The sequence below is a fragment of the Macrobrachium nipponense genome, chromosome 19 (genome assembly GCF_015104395.2).
Source record: "Macrobrachium nipponense isolate FS-2020 chromosome 19, ASM1510439v2, whole genome shotgun sequence".
Classification (NCBI taxonomy): domain Eukaryota; kingdom Metazoa; phylum Arthropoda; class Malacostraca; order Decapoda; family Palaemonidae; genus Macrobrachium; species Macrobrachium nipponense.
In genome coordinates, this window is record NC_061088.1 from 1,032,341 (window position 1) to 1,049,294 (window position 16,954).

At 43.3% G+C, this 16,954-nt stretch overlaps 1 protein-coding gene across 1 annotated transcript in view; it reads left to right on the forward strand.

The window, feature by feature from the left end:
* The first annotated feature begins 824 nt into the window (after window positions 1-824).
* Window positions 825-16,954, forward strand: part of LOC135213439 (cell division control protein 6 homolog) — a 32,864-nt gene continuing 16,734 nt past the window's right edge. The window contains exons 1-7 of the mRNA XM_064247400.1: window positions 825-952; window positions 1,117-1,206; window positions 1,879-1,973; window positions 2,505-2,662; window positions 10,031-10,206; window positions 11,217-12,192; window positions 13,032-13,286. Coding sequence (XP_064103470.1) covers window positions 835-952; window positions 1,117-1,206; window positions 1,879-1,973; window positions 2,505-2,662; window positions 10,031-10,206; window positions 11,217-12,192; window positions 13,032-13,286 — 1,868 coding nt within the window. The 5' untranslated portion in view covers window positions 825-834. The remainder of the gene's footprint in view (window positions 953-1,116; window positions 1,207-1,878; window positions 1,974-2,504; window positions 2,663-10,030; window positions 10,207-11,216; window positions 12,193-13,031; window positions 13,287-16,954) is intronic.

A 16,954-nucleotide genomic window follows, 5' to 3' on the forward strand; every position in this document is an offset into this window, starting at 1 on the left:
TAATGGTTACTTAATAATTATTTGAAATGAGTACATGCAATACATTTAATAAAAAAAATTGTGAATTAGATATCATAAAATATAAAATAAATCAGACTGCCAACAAATACATATTTTTTAGAATTCTTCTTCTGTTTTAATATTACGTTACGTATACGTATGTTTCATTATATAGCTGTCAGTAACTCGGTATCTCCATTAGGTAAAGATAGAATAAAGAATAGAAATGAATGGTTATTATACTGTTTGGTAGTTTCATTAGTTGAAGAGAGATACTAATGAAAATTTATGGTTTACTGTGTGCTAGGAAAAATGATTGCTTGGCGTTCGTTCGGTACTCGTAAGACGGGTAAGAGCTGAATGTAAACAATCAATTGGAAGGTTTTTTTTTTTGTTTGTTTTTGTATTATAGTTAATGATTAATTAATAATTATTTGAAATGAGTACATAATGATTATTTATACATTTTATTGGCATATTCTAAACTTTTAGCTCTTAGGTTTAGATGCAGTTGAATATTACTCAAGTATGTACAGTATTTTGCCTTTTTGGAGTCATATTTCTTCCGTCGGATCGGCGTCTTAACCCTAGAACATGTCTTTTAGGCCTGGAAATATTATTTACTGGGGTGTTTTTGGAGGGCTTGAAACGGATTAGCCATTTTACATGTAAAATGTGGTCCAAGATACGAAAACCTCATGATACGAAGGGCGCCTCGGAACGGATTAATTTTGTATCTCGAGGTACTACTGTAATGAGGTATTTGTATCAACAGGAATGGTCAGAAATGCTTAATAATAGTGTCCAATAACATTATCTTTCAGCGGTTTTTGTATGGCAGGAGTCAGCTTCCGTGTTGGGGACTGTGTGTTCGTACAGAATGAGGATTCTTCAAACCCTTATGATACTGAGGAATGCGACATAGCAAGAATTCTCAAGTGTTATGACAGTGGTATGTACATTTTCTAAAGTTTTAAATGTTAGAAGTAACTGATGTAAACTGATTTCAAAATGTAAGAGTTTTTCAGACATGTAGATTTAATAAATTGGTATTTGCGTGAGAAACTTTGAAGTAAGTACGTATTAACATATATGTATATTTATAAAACATTTCAGGTGAACGAAAAGATAATAGAAGAGCCGTTGTAAAGTGGTACTCTCGCATGAACGTTGTGAACTTGAGAGAGCGCAAGAGAGTTTCACAAGGTACCGTTCTAATTTGTTTATTATGTGTTGTTTTGTTGATGTTTATGCTCACGGTGACAGGATATTACCTGTAATGTAGCTCTCCTATTGACACCACCAATCTGTGCTTCGTTGTCTACCTTTCTTGAACTTAACCTTTGCATTTATGAATAGAGAAACATGGTGTCCTGAGTACTGTGGGGGACCCTTGTGTGTGTGCGTGTGTGATCATGCATCTACCCAGGGGATGCTCAGTTTATCCAATGTGTATTTGCACATAAAAAGGTTTAGATGAAGACCTAGTCTAGTTTGAATTAAGACTGAAAGTGCACAAAATGGGGTATAGTGAAGGGAATTCATTACATGTTTATTCCTTGTAAAGGCTTAAGATGCTGTGAAAATCTTAATGATAAAGAATTATAAGGATCATTTTCAAACCTTGTTCTATGTATCTTCCTGTAGGGATTCTTCTGACTTAAATCCTGGGTTTTCAGTTAACTTTTTCATTGGTTGTTTGGGTTGTGTAGTGTGTTGTGATGATATATAGAGATTTTAGATCAATTTTCACAGCTTTCAGATACAAATCATTGTTAGCATTGACTCTGGATTTGCACTTATTTGAAAGGTTTTTGTTAGAATATTTAACTGCTATTGGTTATGGACAATTTATGAAAAAGTGCTTAATTTCTTCAGGTGTTCCTCGCATTGCAACCGACATAGAAGTCGTCAGAGAAGAACGTTCTTTCGAAACAGACATTGACGTAGAGAGTGTTCATAGCATGTGTTGTGTAAGTATAGGTCATATGCTCATGTAATCTACTGTTCTATAGTCCTTTTAATGTACTTTTACTGTGAAATCAAGTTCAGCAACAAAAACCAGTAGTATGTACTTGTGCAAGGCACCTGAAGTTACTCTCTCGCCTGTGGTAATGAACCAGTGTTTTCAAGACTGCAGTCCTTGAAATTTGCCTGAAAATATTCCTTGTCTCTTGTTTTCAACATAATCCTATGAGAATGCTAAAAAAGTATATGCTATTCTGACATTTTAATAGATACAAAATCATTATACGGTACTAATTGGTCAGGGATGAGAAAATGCAGAAATTGTGCTCCCTATAACAGTGGGATACTCACTGAAAAGAAGACTCAGGTTTTTTATCTTATGAAGTCTGCAGTAGGTGTATCTTATGAAGTCTTTGTAGTAGGTGTTACAGTATGGGTAGAATAGGAGGTTGTACCGTAAATGACTTATGCTTCTTTTTTATTTATTGTTAATGTTAATTCTCAGAAGAATACAAGCAGAAATTTCTCATTGCAAGGTTGAGGAAGCTTTGTCTTCAACTGATCCATTTAGCGTGAGGAGACCAGCAGGCGTGTTAGGACCACTGTACGTCTGCAGGTTCAGTTACGAAGGAAAGAAACCTAAACTCTTCCCATTTGAGTGTGAGGAGGATTTATACAACTTTCCAAGTGAAAGGTGAGCAGTTTTATGTGCACACGATAGTTAAGTTTAATTGGTAAATCTGCACTATGGAACGGAGACCGTAATGTTTTAGTTTTTATTCACAGTAACTGGATACTGTAACGGTTGCCTTCTATGCACAAACTTTAAAAGGTACAAGCTTCCTTGTATGTATGATATAGATTTATAAACTTTATTGGATCTGTAAACCTTATTTTTGTAAATGCAACTTCCCCGGCAGATATATACTTAGCTTATGTCTCTGATGTCCCGACAGAATTCAAAACTCGCGGCACACGCTACAGGTAGGTCAGGTGATCACCCTCTCCCGCCGCTGGGTGGCGGGAATAGGAACCATTCCCGTTTTCAGAACAGATTTTCTCTGTCGCCGGTGCTGGCAACATCGTTGTTAGTTCCTCCTGCACGGAATTCTGCTTGCTTTGCTAAGGATTTTTTTTTGGTGAAGTATTCTTTCTTTGGCTTTGGTATACGCTGATTTGGACCGTTTTTTGGATTTGCTTAGGATTCTTCATTATGGCTGATGTTGTGCCTGAAACTCGTTTTAGAGTTTGTTTGAAAGAAGGATGTAAGGTGACTGCCGAAAGCTTTGGTGGATCCTCACACTATTTGTGTTAAATGTAGGGGGAATGAATGCTGAGTTAGTAACACATGTAACGAATGTTTGAGTTTGACTGAAGTGCAATGGAAGAGTTTGACTGCGTATGTAAATAAGTTGGAGAAAGATAGAATTAGGAAAGCTTCTGCTAAAAGTTCAAGTAGATCCTGCTCTTTGGATCAGGACAATCTTTCTATTTCCAGTGTAATTTCTCCTACTGCTAAAGTAGGTTCAGCTCCTTCCCCCCGCAGCGAAATCGTAGATTCGTCTCGATCGGAGAAAGCTGCAATGGAAGCTTCGATCCGTAATTTGCAAAGGCAATTACGAGAAATGGAAGGTAAGAGTGAAGTGTGCAGTGAAGTGTACAGTGTCCCCAGTGTAGTGGAGGGGGCGTCTGACCGACTCCGCATTGCTTCTAGGCCTAGACCTCTTTCAGACTCCCATGACCAAGGGAGGAGGAATGTCGAAAGCCGCAAGGGGGATGTAGAGTATTCCCAACGGTCAGGCGTCCCTTCGGCAGGTCCTGTAGACTCGTCCCAGGCTGCCTTGGACAGCTATAGACAAAGCGTCCTTAGGAAGTGTTTTTCCGATTCGGATTCTTCTTCTCCGAGACGCGGATGGAGCTCCGCGTCTTAAGTCGCGCCCTCTGAAGAGAGCCTGGAAGGCGCCTGCAGGAGAAGCATTAGACTCCATCCCAGAGCCTTTTCCAGAGTATTCTCCCACTCAGAAGAAGAGAGCGATGAAGTCTCCTGTTTCTTCTCCGGAAGGAATTCATGCTTCTACCAAGAAGTTTTTGGTAAGACTGCAGGAGCAGTTATCCTCGTTAGTAGGCTCGCTGTCTAAGGAGCCTTCTCGCAGGAAGGACGTCTCTCTTCCAGTAAAGAGCTCTCTTAAGAGACGGTCGTCAAGTCGGCGTTTGGACTCTGGTAGGCGTCTCTCTCCTGGAAGGCGCTACTCCCCAACAAGATCGTTGCTATACGCTTCTCCCTTTCGAGAACGATCTACTACTCCGACCAGAAGAGCTTCTTCTAGTAGGATCCCGCATTCGTCTAGACGCCCGAATAAGGGCGCAAGCCCCTCTCCTGACAGGAGCCAGGATAGTCGATCCTTACGTAGGAGTAAAGAACGTTCTTCTCCTTATAGGCGTTCTCTGAGAGATAGAAGCGCCTCTCCTTGCTATCTTAAGAAACAGGATAGTCTCCGCTCTTCCCGGGGACGCAGAGAGAGAGAGGAAGAAATCTCGCCCCCCAGACGTTCTCGGAGAGATTTTAGCGCCTCTCCTAGCAGGCGCCATCGTGATGTAAGACGGTATTCTCCAACCAGGCGATTTACTCCTTCCAGGCGCCCAGAACGGGACGCTAGCGCCTCTCCACGCAGACGCCAGGAGCCTGAGAAGAGCATGATGGGTTCTGTACGCCCTGCTCCTGTTAGGCTCTCCTTAGGAGTTCCGAGTTTACCTTCTCGCAAGAGTCTTCGAAAGGAAGTAAACCCCTCTCCTGGCAGGAGCCAGGATGAGAGCAGACGTTTTTCTACCCCAGACGCCACCGACGTGACGCTAGCGCCTCTCCTCACAGGCGCCAGGAGCCTGGAAAGAGCCTGTTACGGGATTCTCGCCCTACTCCTGATAGAGTTTCCTGTAAAGATGCGAGCTCTTCCCCTCTCAGGCAGCAAGAACCTTTTAGAAGAAGCAGGCATTCTTCTTCTTCTAGGCCCCTTCCAGTAGGAACTGTTTCTTCAGGAAATAGGATCGCTTCGGGAAGTGGTCTTCCTTCCTCTACCAAACTTCTTGCGAAGGAAAAGAGCGCTTCTCCTTCTAGGACTCCTTCTCCGAAGAGGCATTCTTCTCCTAATGCTACCTTTGAAGAGATATCTGAGGAGGAAGTTCCTGTAGATGTGGGCGTCTCGGATTACAAGAGACTGGCAGCCCTGCTTCTTCAAGAGTTCGGTGACTCTCTTCGTCCTGCAGATCCTCCTTCGCCGGGATCACTGCTTTCAAGCACTAAGCTTTCCAAGTCGTCTTTGTTCGTGAAAATGAATCCGACCCTTTCTATGAAGAAAGCCATCAAGAGCTTGGAGAACTGGCTCCTCTCTAAGAAAGAAGCGGGCAAGACGGATTTTTCCTGCCCTCCTTCGAAGTTGGCAGGTAAGCCAGGTGTCTGGTATGACATAAAAGAGCCAATGGGATTGGGCCTCCCTTCTTCAGCTGATGCTGATTTTTCAGCGCTAGAGGATTCGTCTAGAAGACGCTCTCTTCATTCGGCAAAGGCCTCATGGGGAATGTGCGAAATGGACCATTTACTTAAGGGTCTATTTCGCACACTTGAGGTCTTTAATTTTATGGATTGGGCCTTGGGAGCCCTGGCCAAGAGAGCACAGGATCCAGACTTTGTTTCGATGGAAGTTTTAACGAGTGTCCTTTCTTGTCTGGATAAGGCCTTGATGGATGGATCTACGGAGGTGGCTTCTCTCTTTGGATCTGCAGTCCTTAAAAAGAGATCTGTCTACAGTTCTTTTTTGGCGAAATCTGTGTCTCCTCTACAGAGATCCTCCCTGCTTTATTCGCCCCTGTCTAGTCACCTGTTTCCACAAGAGACAGTGAGAGACATATCTTAGTCTTTATCTGAAAAGGCAACTCAGGATCTTCTTGCACAGTCGGCGAAAAGACTGAAACCGGCAGTCCCTTTAGCTAAAAGAGAGAAGCCTGCTTTTCAGCAGCCCTTTTGAGGGAGAACGACGGCTAGACCCTCTCTTAGGAGTAGGAGACCGGTTAAGAGAGGAAGATCAGCACGCAAGCCCTTCCCTAAACCGCAATGAGAAAGTAGTCCTCCAGACTACAGTAGGAGCCAGACTGCTGAAGTTTGCGAAAGTCTGGGCTCAGAGAGGGCCAGACAACTGGTCCCTCTCTATCCTCGAGAGAGGATACCTTATCCCCTTCAGGGAGAAGCCTCCCTTAACAACAACTCCAAGGGAGTTAACAGCAAGATACTGAGATTCTTTAAAGAACCAGGCCCTGGTACAACTAGTAGAAGAAATGATGGACAAAGAGGCGATAGAAAGGGTTCAAGACCTGCAATCTCCAGGGTTTTACAATCGTCTTTTTCTTGTACCAAAAGCCTCAGGAGAGTGGAGACCAGTCCTGGATGTAAGTGCCCTGAATCGCTTCATCCTCCGTTCTTGCAGCTCTTCGTCCAGGGGATTGGATGGTGTCCCTGGACCTTCAGGATGCCTATTTTCATGTACCTATCCATCCCTCGTCCAGGAGGTACCTAAGATTCATGGTACAGGGCAAAGTTTTTCAATTTCGAGCCCTATGCTTCGGTCTTGCCACGGCCCCTCAAGTGTTCACAGGTCTTATGAGGAATGTCTCTCATTGGCTACATATCGAAGGAGTAAGAATCTCGTTGTATCTCGACGATTGGCTGATCCGGGCCCAATCAAAAGATCGATGTCTGGAGGACTTGAAATTAACACTGGACCTAGTTCAGTCCCTGGGACTGTTATTAAACCTCGGGAAGTCCCAGATGAATCCCCAGCAAAGCATTGTCTATCTGGGAATTCTGATGGATTCTCGGGGTTTTCGTGTGTATCCATCAAAGGAACGACAGGAGAGATGTTTACAGATAGTGACGACCTTCCTAGAGAAAGAACAATGTTCCGCGAGGGAATGGATGAGTCTTCTGGGGACTCTTTCCTCGTTGGAACAGTTCGTTTCTCTAGGGAGGCTACACTTAAGACCCCTACAATTCTTCCTCAGGGAGAAATGGGATCAGAAGCACCAAGAGCTTTAGGACTCCTTTCAGCTCTCAAAGAGCATAAAGGAGGACCTCAGTTGGTGGTTAGAGCCAAACAGATTAAATCAAGTGCTCTCCCTTCAGTTGTCGAGCCCTCGCCTAGTGTTATTTACAGATGCCTCGGAAAAAGGATGGGGAGCGACTCTAGGCTCGAGAGAAGTGTCAGGCACCTGGAGTGGGGAACAGGTGTCCTGGCATATCAACAAAAGGGACTAGCAGCAGTCCATCTAGCTCTCGTTCACTTCGAACCTCAAGTCTTGGGTGCCGTGTTGCAAGTGAACTCGGACAACACGACAGCTCTAGCCTATATAAGGAAACAGGGAGGGACTCACTCCTTCTCCCTTTTCGAGAAAGCAAAGGAGCTTCTTCTTTGGACAGAGGAACGGCGAATAACTCTTCTAACCAGGTTCATCCAGGGGGAAAAGAACGTGAGAGCAGATCTTCTGAGCAGAAGAGATCAGGTCCTTTCCACGGAATGGACTCTGCATTCAGAAGTGTGCAACGAGATTTGGGACCTCTGGGGGAGACCCAATATTGACCTGTTCGCAACGAATTGGAATGCGAGGTTGGAGAACTACTGCTCTCCGATATCAGATCCAAAGGCAGTTGCAGTGGACGGTCTCCTTCTGGATTGGAAGGGGATCGACAGGTACGCTTTTCCTCCTTTCAAGATAATAGGAGAAGTGGTAAGGAAGTTCGTCTCGGCGGAGGGAGCCAAACTGACCCTCATCGCCCCATTCTGGCCAGCCCAAGATTGGTACACAGAGGTACTGGAATGGATAATAGATTTCCCGAGGTCCCTTCCACTGCGGAAGGATCTTCTCAGACAACCCCACTTTGACAGATACCACAAAAACCTCCCCGCTCTCAGTCTGACTGCCTTCAGACTGTCGAAGGACTCGTCAGAGCGAGGGGGTTTTCATGCAAGGCTGCAAAGGCAATTGCTAGAGCCAGAAGACCTTCAACTCTTCGCATGTACCAGTCGAAGTGGGAAGTGTTCCGAAGATGGGCCAGGTCCCAGAAAGTATCCTCTTCCAGTACCTCTGTAACTGAAATAGCTGATTTTCTCCTTTATTTGAGGGAAAAATGCAATCTGGCCGTTACCACAATAAAGGGATATAAAAGCATGCTCTCCTCTGTTTCTAGACATAGAGGCCTTAATATCTCGGAGGACAAGGATCTGCATGACTTGTTAAGGTCCTTTGAAACCTCGAAGTCCAAGACTATAAGACCACCTAGTTGGAACCTGGATGTGGTTCTTAGATATTTAATGTCCGAGAAATTCGAACCTCCTCAAATTTCCTCATTCAGAGACTTGACTAGAAAGTCTCTCTTTCTCTTTGCACTAGCCTCTGCTAAGAGAGTTAGTGAACTTCAGGCTTTAGAAGGAACTGTGGGCTTTAAGGAAGATTCTGCAGTATGCTCCTTTAATCCCCTGTTCTTAGCAAAGAACAAAAATCCTTCTAAACCATGGCCAAGGACTTTTGAGATTAAGGGACTGTCCTCTTTGGTAGGGAGAGACTTAGAGAGGACATTGTGCCCAGTCAGGATCCTCAAGTTCTACCTAGAGAGGAAGAAGCTACTTGGTGGAAATGTGGATAGCCTTTGGTGTTCCGTAAGAAATCCTAAGAGGATGATTTCTAAGAATGCTCAAGCGTATTTTATTAAAGACGTTATCAAAGAAGCGCATGCTTCCTGTGAAGAGGAACATTTAAGGCTTCTAAGAGTCAAAGCACATGAGGTCAGAGCTGTAGCTACCTCTTAAGCGTATCATAGGAATATGTCGATACAGACTCTTGTCGAATCCACCTATTGGAGGTGCAATTCGGTTTTTGCATCAAATTACTTAAGAGACGTGTGAGTCACTTATGATAAGTGCTTCTCTCTTGGACCGTTCGTGTCTGCGGATTCGTTGCTGGGGCAAGGAGCTGAACCTAATCCTTTATAGTTAGTTAAGTTAGTAATTTTAAACGTTTTTTGGTGTTGTGTTTTTATGGTCGATTGGAAGGGGTCTTGGGAATGCTCCTTTCAAATCGTAGTGTTAACAAATGTAGTGTGGTCAGGTGGTCGGGATTGGTTTTTCGTGCTCCTTGTTAGTGGTTTGGACCTAGGTGAAGGCTCTGTCAAGTAAGCGGGCTCGCCCCCATTGGCACGATCCAGAAGAGCTATCAGTGTCAGGTCTCATCCCCACTGAAACTCTTGAGGCAAGCAGACTCATAGACAGTAATCATGAAGTCTTCGGCCCAATAAGGTAGGAACCAAGGTTTTAAATAAGTTTATATATATATGACCTACAACAGATGTTGTTTCCCTGTTTTTATTGTTGTTTATTGTGAGTAACTATCTCTTACCCGCCACCAAGGGTGTCAATCAGCTAAGTATATATCTGCCGGGGAAGTTGCATGTACAAAAATGATATTGTTAGTATACAATAAAGTTTTGTACATACTTACCCGGCAGATTATACGATGAATGGCCCACCCAACCTCCCCTCAGGAGATAGGTGTAAGAGAAAATCTGTTCTGAAAACGGGAATGGTTCCTATTCCCGCCACCCAGCGGCGGGAGAGGGTGATCACCTGACCTACCTGTAGCGTGTGCCGCGAGTTTTGAATTCTGTCGGGACGTCAGAGACATAAGCTAAGTACTATATATCTGCCAGGTAAGTATGTACAAAACTTTATTGTATACTAACAATATCATTATTATTTTTAGTGCAATTGATTACAATTTCCTTGTATCATTTCTGTTACCCAGATAACCTCTTATAGCTAAATACTATTGACATGCAGCTTTGTGAGTTTTAGGCAAGTTAGTACTATTCCATAGTATAATGTAGTACTATTCAGTTTTACTCTCATATTCTAGTTAAAGGTACTAACTATCCTCTCTAACTTGGAATACTATTAGGTTTGTGCTGTTTACTGATCATTCGTATTTCCCCCTCTCTCTCACTCAATGGCATTTGATATTGCAGGACATCAGCTCGTCGTTCCCTCGCCACAGATCTCACAAATGTAGAAACTAATAGTACTGCAAGCCCTCAACAACCCAGAAAGAAATTCAGCAAGATTTCTAACAAAGAAAACAGTGGCACCCCAATTGAAGAGGTTCAGGCCAAGGACAAGACACCACAGAAGGCACCTGTAGGTGGTAAGTTGGAACATTGTTGTTTCACTTCAGACTGAATTTTCATATAGGAGGAGGTACAATTTTGACATTTTTCTTAAAAGAATGTCAGAATTTTGTATTCTTTTCTTTTGCGGGAGGGAGGGGGGGGGGGGGGGGAACTTCATGTATTTAAACCTTTAGAAGTACATTGTTTTATCATTGGTCAGTATTCAAAAGCACCGGATATTAATAGATACTTTAACCAGACCACTGCACTGAGTTAACATTAACTTCCTTATGGATGGGATCATGTAGGGTGTTAGTGCCATCAGTGCACCTCATGCAGTACACTGTAGGCATTATTTGAGGATCTTTGCAGTGCCCCTTTGGTCCCTAGCTGCAACCCCTTTCGTTTCTTTTACTGTATCTCTGTTCATATTCTCTTTCACCTTACTTCCACTCTCTCTTGACAATTATTTCATAGTGCAACTGCTTTGAGGTTTTCCTTCTGTTACACCTTTCAAATCTTTTTCACTCAATTTCCTTTTGGACTTTGTATGACCTCATAGAGGTCCTGGTGCTTGGCCTTTGACCTAAACTCTGTATTCTGTTCCATTCCATAAGGCTGTGAAATATAAGGCAGCAGCAGCAGCAGCATAGTACCAATACTGATATTAAGGACCCATTCTAGTACGCTTATTTCCTAAAGGTGAAAGTGATAATATTGCATCAATATAAACTACAGACAGTATGCTACTGGAATTGGTTTCTCTAATCCTCTTTGGTTTCATCCAAATCTGGGTGAGCTTGTTAACAACTGACATTTATGAGTAGCAAGTAAGGAGCTCCCTTAAGTGACGGGGTATATGCCTCTTAGAAATGGTTTATGATTTTCATTTGTCTTTTGAATGGCTTTGTTTTCAAGTCGTTGGTGCCATACCAGGCATTACAGCATTAATACCTGAAGAGGTTTATTTTTATTTAACTAAGTTATTTAAAACTTTATCATTTTATACTTGCATAAAACTCATTTGTTTCTCTTTTTAATTTAGGGAACAGCAGTGCTTCTCGGTCATTAAAACGACAATTGTCTTCTACCCCTGAGCCCGAAAATGCACAGAGCAAACGAATTAAAATGTCTTCGCACGAAGAGAAAAAGGATTCAAGAATGAAAAGTCAGCCTAATAAATCACACGACTCCCTGAGCAGTACGGATGACATTGTCGAGAGGGTCACAAATTCTGGTCGCACATTAAAAGTCTTGTGTTATAAGATGTTCAGTAACGGTGAAATAGACAGGAATGGCGTGTTAACTTCTCCGAAAAGTAAAGCTAACTTAACTCCGAGTAGTTGCACACCAAAGAAGCAGTCACCAGATAAGTCTAATGTGTTGAAGAATAAAAGTAATGATACAATAAATGAACAGAAGTCTCCCAGTGAAAAACTCGACAGTATAAAGAAAATTGGGAAAGTGAGAGGTCTCAAGGGCAACGAGATCAGTGACTTACTCGGGGGCGGCAGTGACTCTGAGTTATCTGACGCAGGTGACGATGAAATTGAGTCTGACAGTGATGCTGAAGAAATTTCAGGTAAAAATGCAAGAAGGCAATGTGAGAAAAAAGTAGCTGAAAAAGTAAAACCAAAAGAAAGTAGTTTAAATGATGTGAAAGAGGTGCAAAAAGATAAGACTGGTGAAAACAAAGTCAAGGTATATAAATGTCAAGAATGTAAAGCGACATTTGCTTCAAAAGAGGAGAGACAAAGCCATAAAGACCACCATTGTAACTCTAAGGAAGGATTTTTGTCAAAGACACCAAAGAGCCATCCACATCCACAAATGAAGAATGTCATAGTTAGCGATACTGCTGAAGGAAAGTCTCTGGGTGGGAAAACCGAGAAACTGGATAGACGTGGTAAAAGATATAAGTGCCTAGATTGTGGACTAACATTTGGGTCCATACAGGAGAGGAACGACCATGAATTGGAACACGATGAGGATTTCAAACTACTTCAAGCTACACCACCCAGGTAAGACAGTTTAGCAATATTTTTGCCCCAACCAGTTATATTACTGTCAGTAGGCTGTATGTGTACAACATTTAATTCATTCTTTTTTTTACTTATGTTTTCCAGAACTTATCATTTACATCAGTTACTGTAGAAATGTTGTTACTGAGTAGTGCCATTGTTCTGTTTGTGCTTTTCACTGCTCTTTTTGATTTCATCTTGCATTTGATTATTTATTCCTGTTAATGCTAATGCACTGTTACTTCAGGAAGAAAGGTTTACTCTCTCTCTTTGGAAGGTAAACTGACTTATTAACTTTTTCTTCCATAAGTTATTTATTTGGTATCTGTGGTTTAGAATTCTTTTGCATATTAAAGCACCACCTAGGAAGGTTCTTTTGTGGCCTTTTTTTTACCCCCTCATGTGCAGGCTTTCATGAGTCATTTTTCAAGATGTATATCGGAATAATTTTCTTGCAGACCGAGATACATGTTATATTGCAAATTTAGTAGTAACATATGATAAAAGAAAGGTAATGAGGATTTATTAAGTATTGTGGGTCTAATGTTCTGTATATTCCAGGTATGTATGAAAGATTCAGAGTTGAAATACATCAGTAATCCTTTTAAGTGACATACGTAAATGTGTAAGATAGCAGTAGGAAGTATGAAAAGAAGAATGACAGGTGTGGGAGGTTTAAAAATGTAAGTTTGAAGGAGAAAAAAGGAGGATAGTAACTGTTTCATATAAATAATTCTTGTGCATGATCTTAAAACCACTCATTTCTTTGCCAGGGCACTTCAGATCACTAAAAATCTATATTACCTGTTAATTTTGCCTAATGATGTTTAAATTGCCAGGAAAACTCAGTTGAAGAATACTGGAACGCCTAGCAAAACTGTCAGAACTCCAAAATCATCCAAAAAGTCTGCTGCAAAACCGAACATGCCAGCACGTGATAAGCCCGTCGACTGCCCAAATACTCCGCTTGAGCAAGCACGAGCCAAGTTGCACGTGTCTGCTGTCCCAGACTCCCTTCCATGCCGGGAAGATGAATTCCAGCAGATTTACTCTTTTGTAGAGGGAAAGCTGTACGATGGTACCGGTGGATGCATGTGAGTACCCGAACATTGACCGTCTGTTTTCTGATTGAGTTTATGATGCAGTAGCCGCAGAGCTAATTTAGATTGGTATATTTGTAATGATGAATTTAGTCAACTCATTTGTCCATGCATGGGGTTGGTTGCTGACAGGCCATTATAACGCTTTGAGTTTTATAGCCCATCTGGAGGAGAATTATGAAGACGAAAATGTGAGGTATATTCAGTATTGATGGCCAGCCATATGGTTAAACTAATTAATAATAATAATTAGTGTTGTTCATGTGGAAAGAGAATGTAAAGAGAAAATGCCAAACTCTTAGGTTGATATGTATATGGAAAGAGGAAAGGGGCATTTTATTGAGAAAGGAACTGTTATGTCAGGCCAGTCCTAAAATTAACTAATACGTACAGCATACCATACTGTCTAATGATTTGTGCCACAGGAAAGAAAGGCATTTGATCTGTAACTTGCTTTTAAGAACATCGAGGTAGTATTGAAATAGGCAGGTTATCATGTAAGCCACTTATTAAATTTTGCCTGGGAGTTCATGGGAGATGAGAGGGTCAGAGCCCATGAGAAACTTGACTCTCTCTCTCTCTCTACTACAGCGTCGAGCTTCACAGATGAGCGTAAATTTTAACTTTTATTTTAGCAAAATTGAAATTGTTTTCTGAGTAAAATGTTATAAGGATTAATATCAGTGGTTTAGAGAAGATATGTTTTTTTTGTCTAAAACTACAGATTTTGTTCATGAAACTTACCTGTCAGATATATATATAGCTGTATTTTCCGAAGTCCGACAGAATTTTTAAAAACTTACGACACACGTAGTGGGAGTCAGGTGGTTAGTACCCATTCCCGCCGCTGGGAGACGGGTATCAGGAACCATTCCCATTTTCTATTCATATTTTTTCTGTCGCCGGTGTTGTAAACATCTGTTTGCAGCACCTCCGTCTGGATTTTGGAAACTTTAGCTACTTGAGTACAGTGGTCCCCCCGTATTCGCGGGGGATGCGTACCAGACCCCCCCGCGAATAGTTAGAATCCGCGAATGTTTGGAACCCCTATAAAAATGCTAAAAACAGCCTATTTTGTTAGTTAAAACTTAAGAAAAACCACTAAAAATTTTCATACTTGGTTTTTTTAATAGTTTTATCACAAAAAGTGCATTTTATGATGAAATTGATAACAAAAACCAGGAATTTGTGGATATTTCTCATAGAAAAATACCGCGAATGCGCGAATTTTCCGTGAATAATGCAGGGAAACGTTCCCGAGAGAAATCCGCGAATGTGTGAGTCCGCGAATACGGGGGGTCCACTGTATCCCTTTGGTTTTTTGGTTATCTGACTTTGGATCGGTGGCTAGGCACACGTTATTTCTGGATTGAATTGATTTTGGCATAGATTTCTCTTTGGTTTAATATGTCTGGGACTAGTTCTGCTAGCGCCAGGTTTTGCTCTAAGAGTGATTGTAGAGGTAGGCTACTGAAAGCTTCAGTAGACCCACATACTGTGTGTAAAAGTTGCAGGGAGCATGAATGTGTGTATGAGGACCACTGCAAGGAGTGTGAATGTCTTACAGATTCTGAGTGGAAGGCGTATGAGACCTATCTTAAAAAGCTGGAACGTGATAGGTTAAGGAGGTCTTCCTCCAGGAGTGTGTCAGGTAAACAAGAAGTTAATGTTTCTCCTGTTAACCCTCCTTCTGTAGTTAATGCTCCTAACCCTGTAGTGTTGCCTTCGGGCCCTGAAACAGTGTCTATAGAAGGTAATACCCTGTCTTTGATTTTGGAATCGATTCGCAACTTAGAATCGAAAGTGCTTGCTCTAGAGAGCAAAAGTGAAGTGCCTAAGTGCAGTGATAGTGCCCCTTGTGTAGTGGAGGGTGCGTCAGATCGGCCTCATTTCGCCTCTAGGCCGGGACCTCTGCTTGACTCCCAGGTTACAGGGAGAGAGCATGTCGAAAGCCGAAGGAGGGTTACGAGGAACCCCCACCGATCTGACGTGCCTTCGGCAGTATTTGATGACGCTACCCAGACTGCCAAGGAGCGTGCGCGTGCACGTCTCCTCAAGGAGTGCTTTTCTTCATCGGAGGCTTCCTCCCCGCGTAAGGGGTGGAGCTCTTATTCAGTGTCACGCCCGCTGAAAAGGAGCGTTTGTGATCGGGACGCTTCACGTCCAAGTTGTTCGCCAGAACGTCGATCTTCGCCTGATAGTGTCTTCGCAGCTTTTCCGCCGTAGAAGAGGTGTAGAGAGTCTTCGGACGTTGACTCAGTCGCTCCAGAGTGCGTGAAGAGGTGGTTCCTGTGAGAAGGAAGAAGGCGTCCCCTCGCCACTCGCCTTCTCACAGGATCAGCCCCTCCCCAGAAAAGGAGGCTTCACCGACCCAGAGGATTCTTCGAACGTTGCAGCAGCAACTTGCGGATGTTCTTGCTTCAAGAGTGACGCTTCCTCGTCGTCGCAGGAAGGATGACAGACTACCAGTGAAGAAGACTAGACGGTCTCCCTCTCCTTCTCCTCGCTCATCTCTCTCTCTCCGTTTTCGTCTCCCTCTAGAGTTCGTACTGCTCCCCAGCGGCTCTCTAGAGGAGGTGATGAGCTTGTTTCTCGCTCTCGGGAAGCGGTATTACCTGCTCTTATGAAACAGGTGCAGCGTGAACCTGACGTTCGGATGGACGTCAGGCGAGCGCCAGATGCACCCAGGAGTGCACCTGTGGACGCTAAGCGCACTCCAGTGGATGCCGAGCGCGCTTCAGCGAAAGTCAAACGTGCGCCAGTGGACGCCAAGCGCGCGCCAGCGGACACCAAATGTGCGCCAGCGGAAGCTCAGGTGGATGCGGAAGCAGTACCTATTCGCCGCCCTCACTTTTTAGAGGATTCTCCAGCTCAAGAGTCAGCGGTTCCTTCGACTTCACAACGTTCCGCTTTGGTATCATCTTTACTTCATCCTACTTCTCCTGTATAGGTAGAGGAAGTTAGTGACGCTTCAGTCGAAGCTGACGAGGAGCAGCAGTTAGCTCCTGTCTCTACAGACTACAAAGTCCTGACTCGTCTTCTTCAATCTGAGTTTGGGGACACCTTTTATCCTGAAGCTCCGCTCACTCCTCCCTCTCAACTTTCTTCCTCCAAAGCTACCAAGGTCTCGGGCTTTGTGAAGATGAAGAAGTCACTTTCCACGAAGAGAGCGCTACGCAAAGTCCATGATTGTATGGAGAGAAGGAAAGCTTCAGGTAAAACATCGTTCGCTCTTCCGCCTTCAAGACTCAGCGGGAAAGCGGGCATGTGGTACGAGACGGGAGAAAACGTCGGTATTAGACTTCCAGCTTCAGCTCAGGGGGACTTTGGGAGCATCGTAGATGCCTCCAGAAGGGCCCTCCTGTCCTCGTCAAAAGTCGCCTGGTCCCATAGCGAATTGGACTTTCACCTCAAAGGCCTCTTCAGGACGTTAGAGGTTTTCAACTTTCTTGATTGGTGTCTCGGAGTACTAAATGCCAGGTCCAGGAGTTCTGATTCCATTAGTCTGGGGGAGCTGTCCAGTGTATTGTCTTGCATGGACAAGGCCGTCAGGGATGGTTCAGAGGAGTTGACGACTCATTTCTGCACGGGGCTCTTAAAGAAGAGATCCCTCTTCTGTAACTTCGCAGCAAAATCTGTCTCACCATCGCAAAAGGCAGATT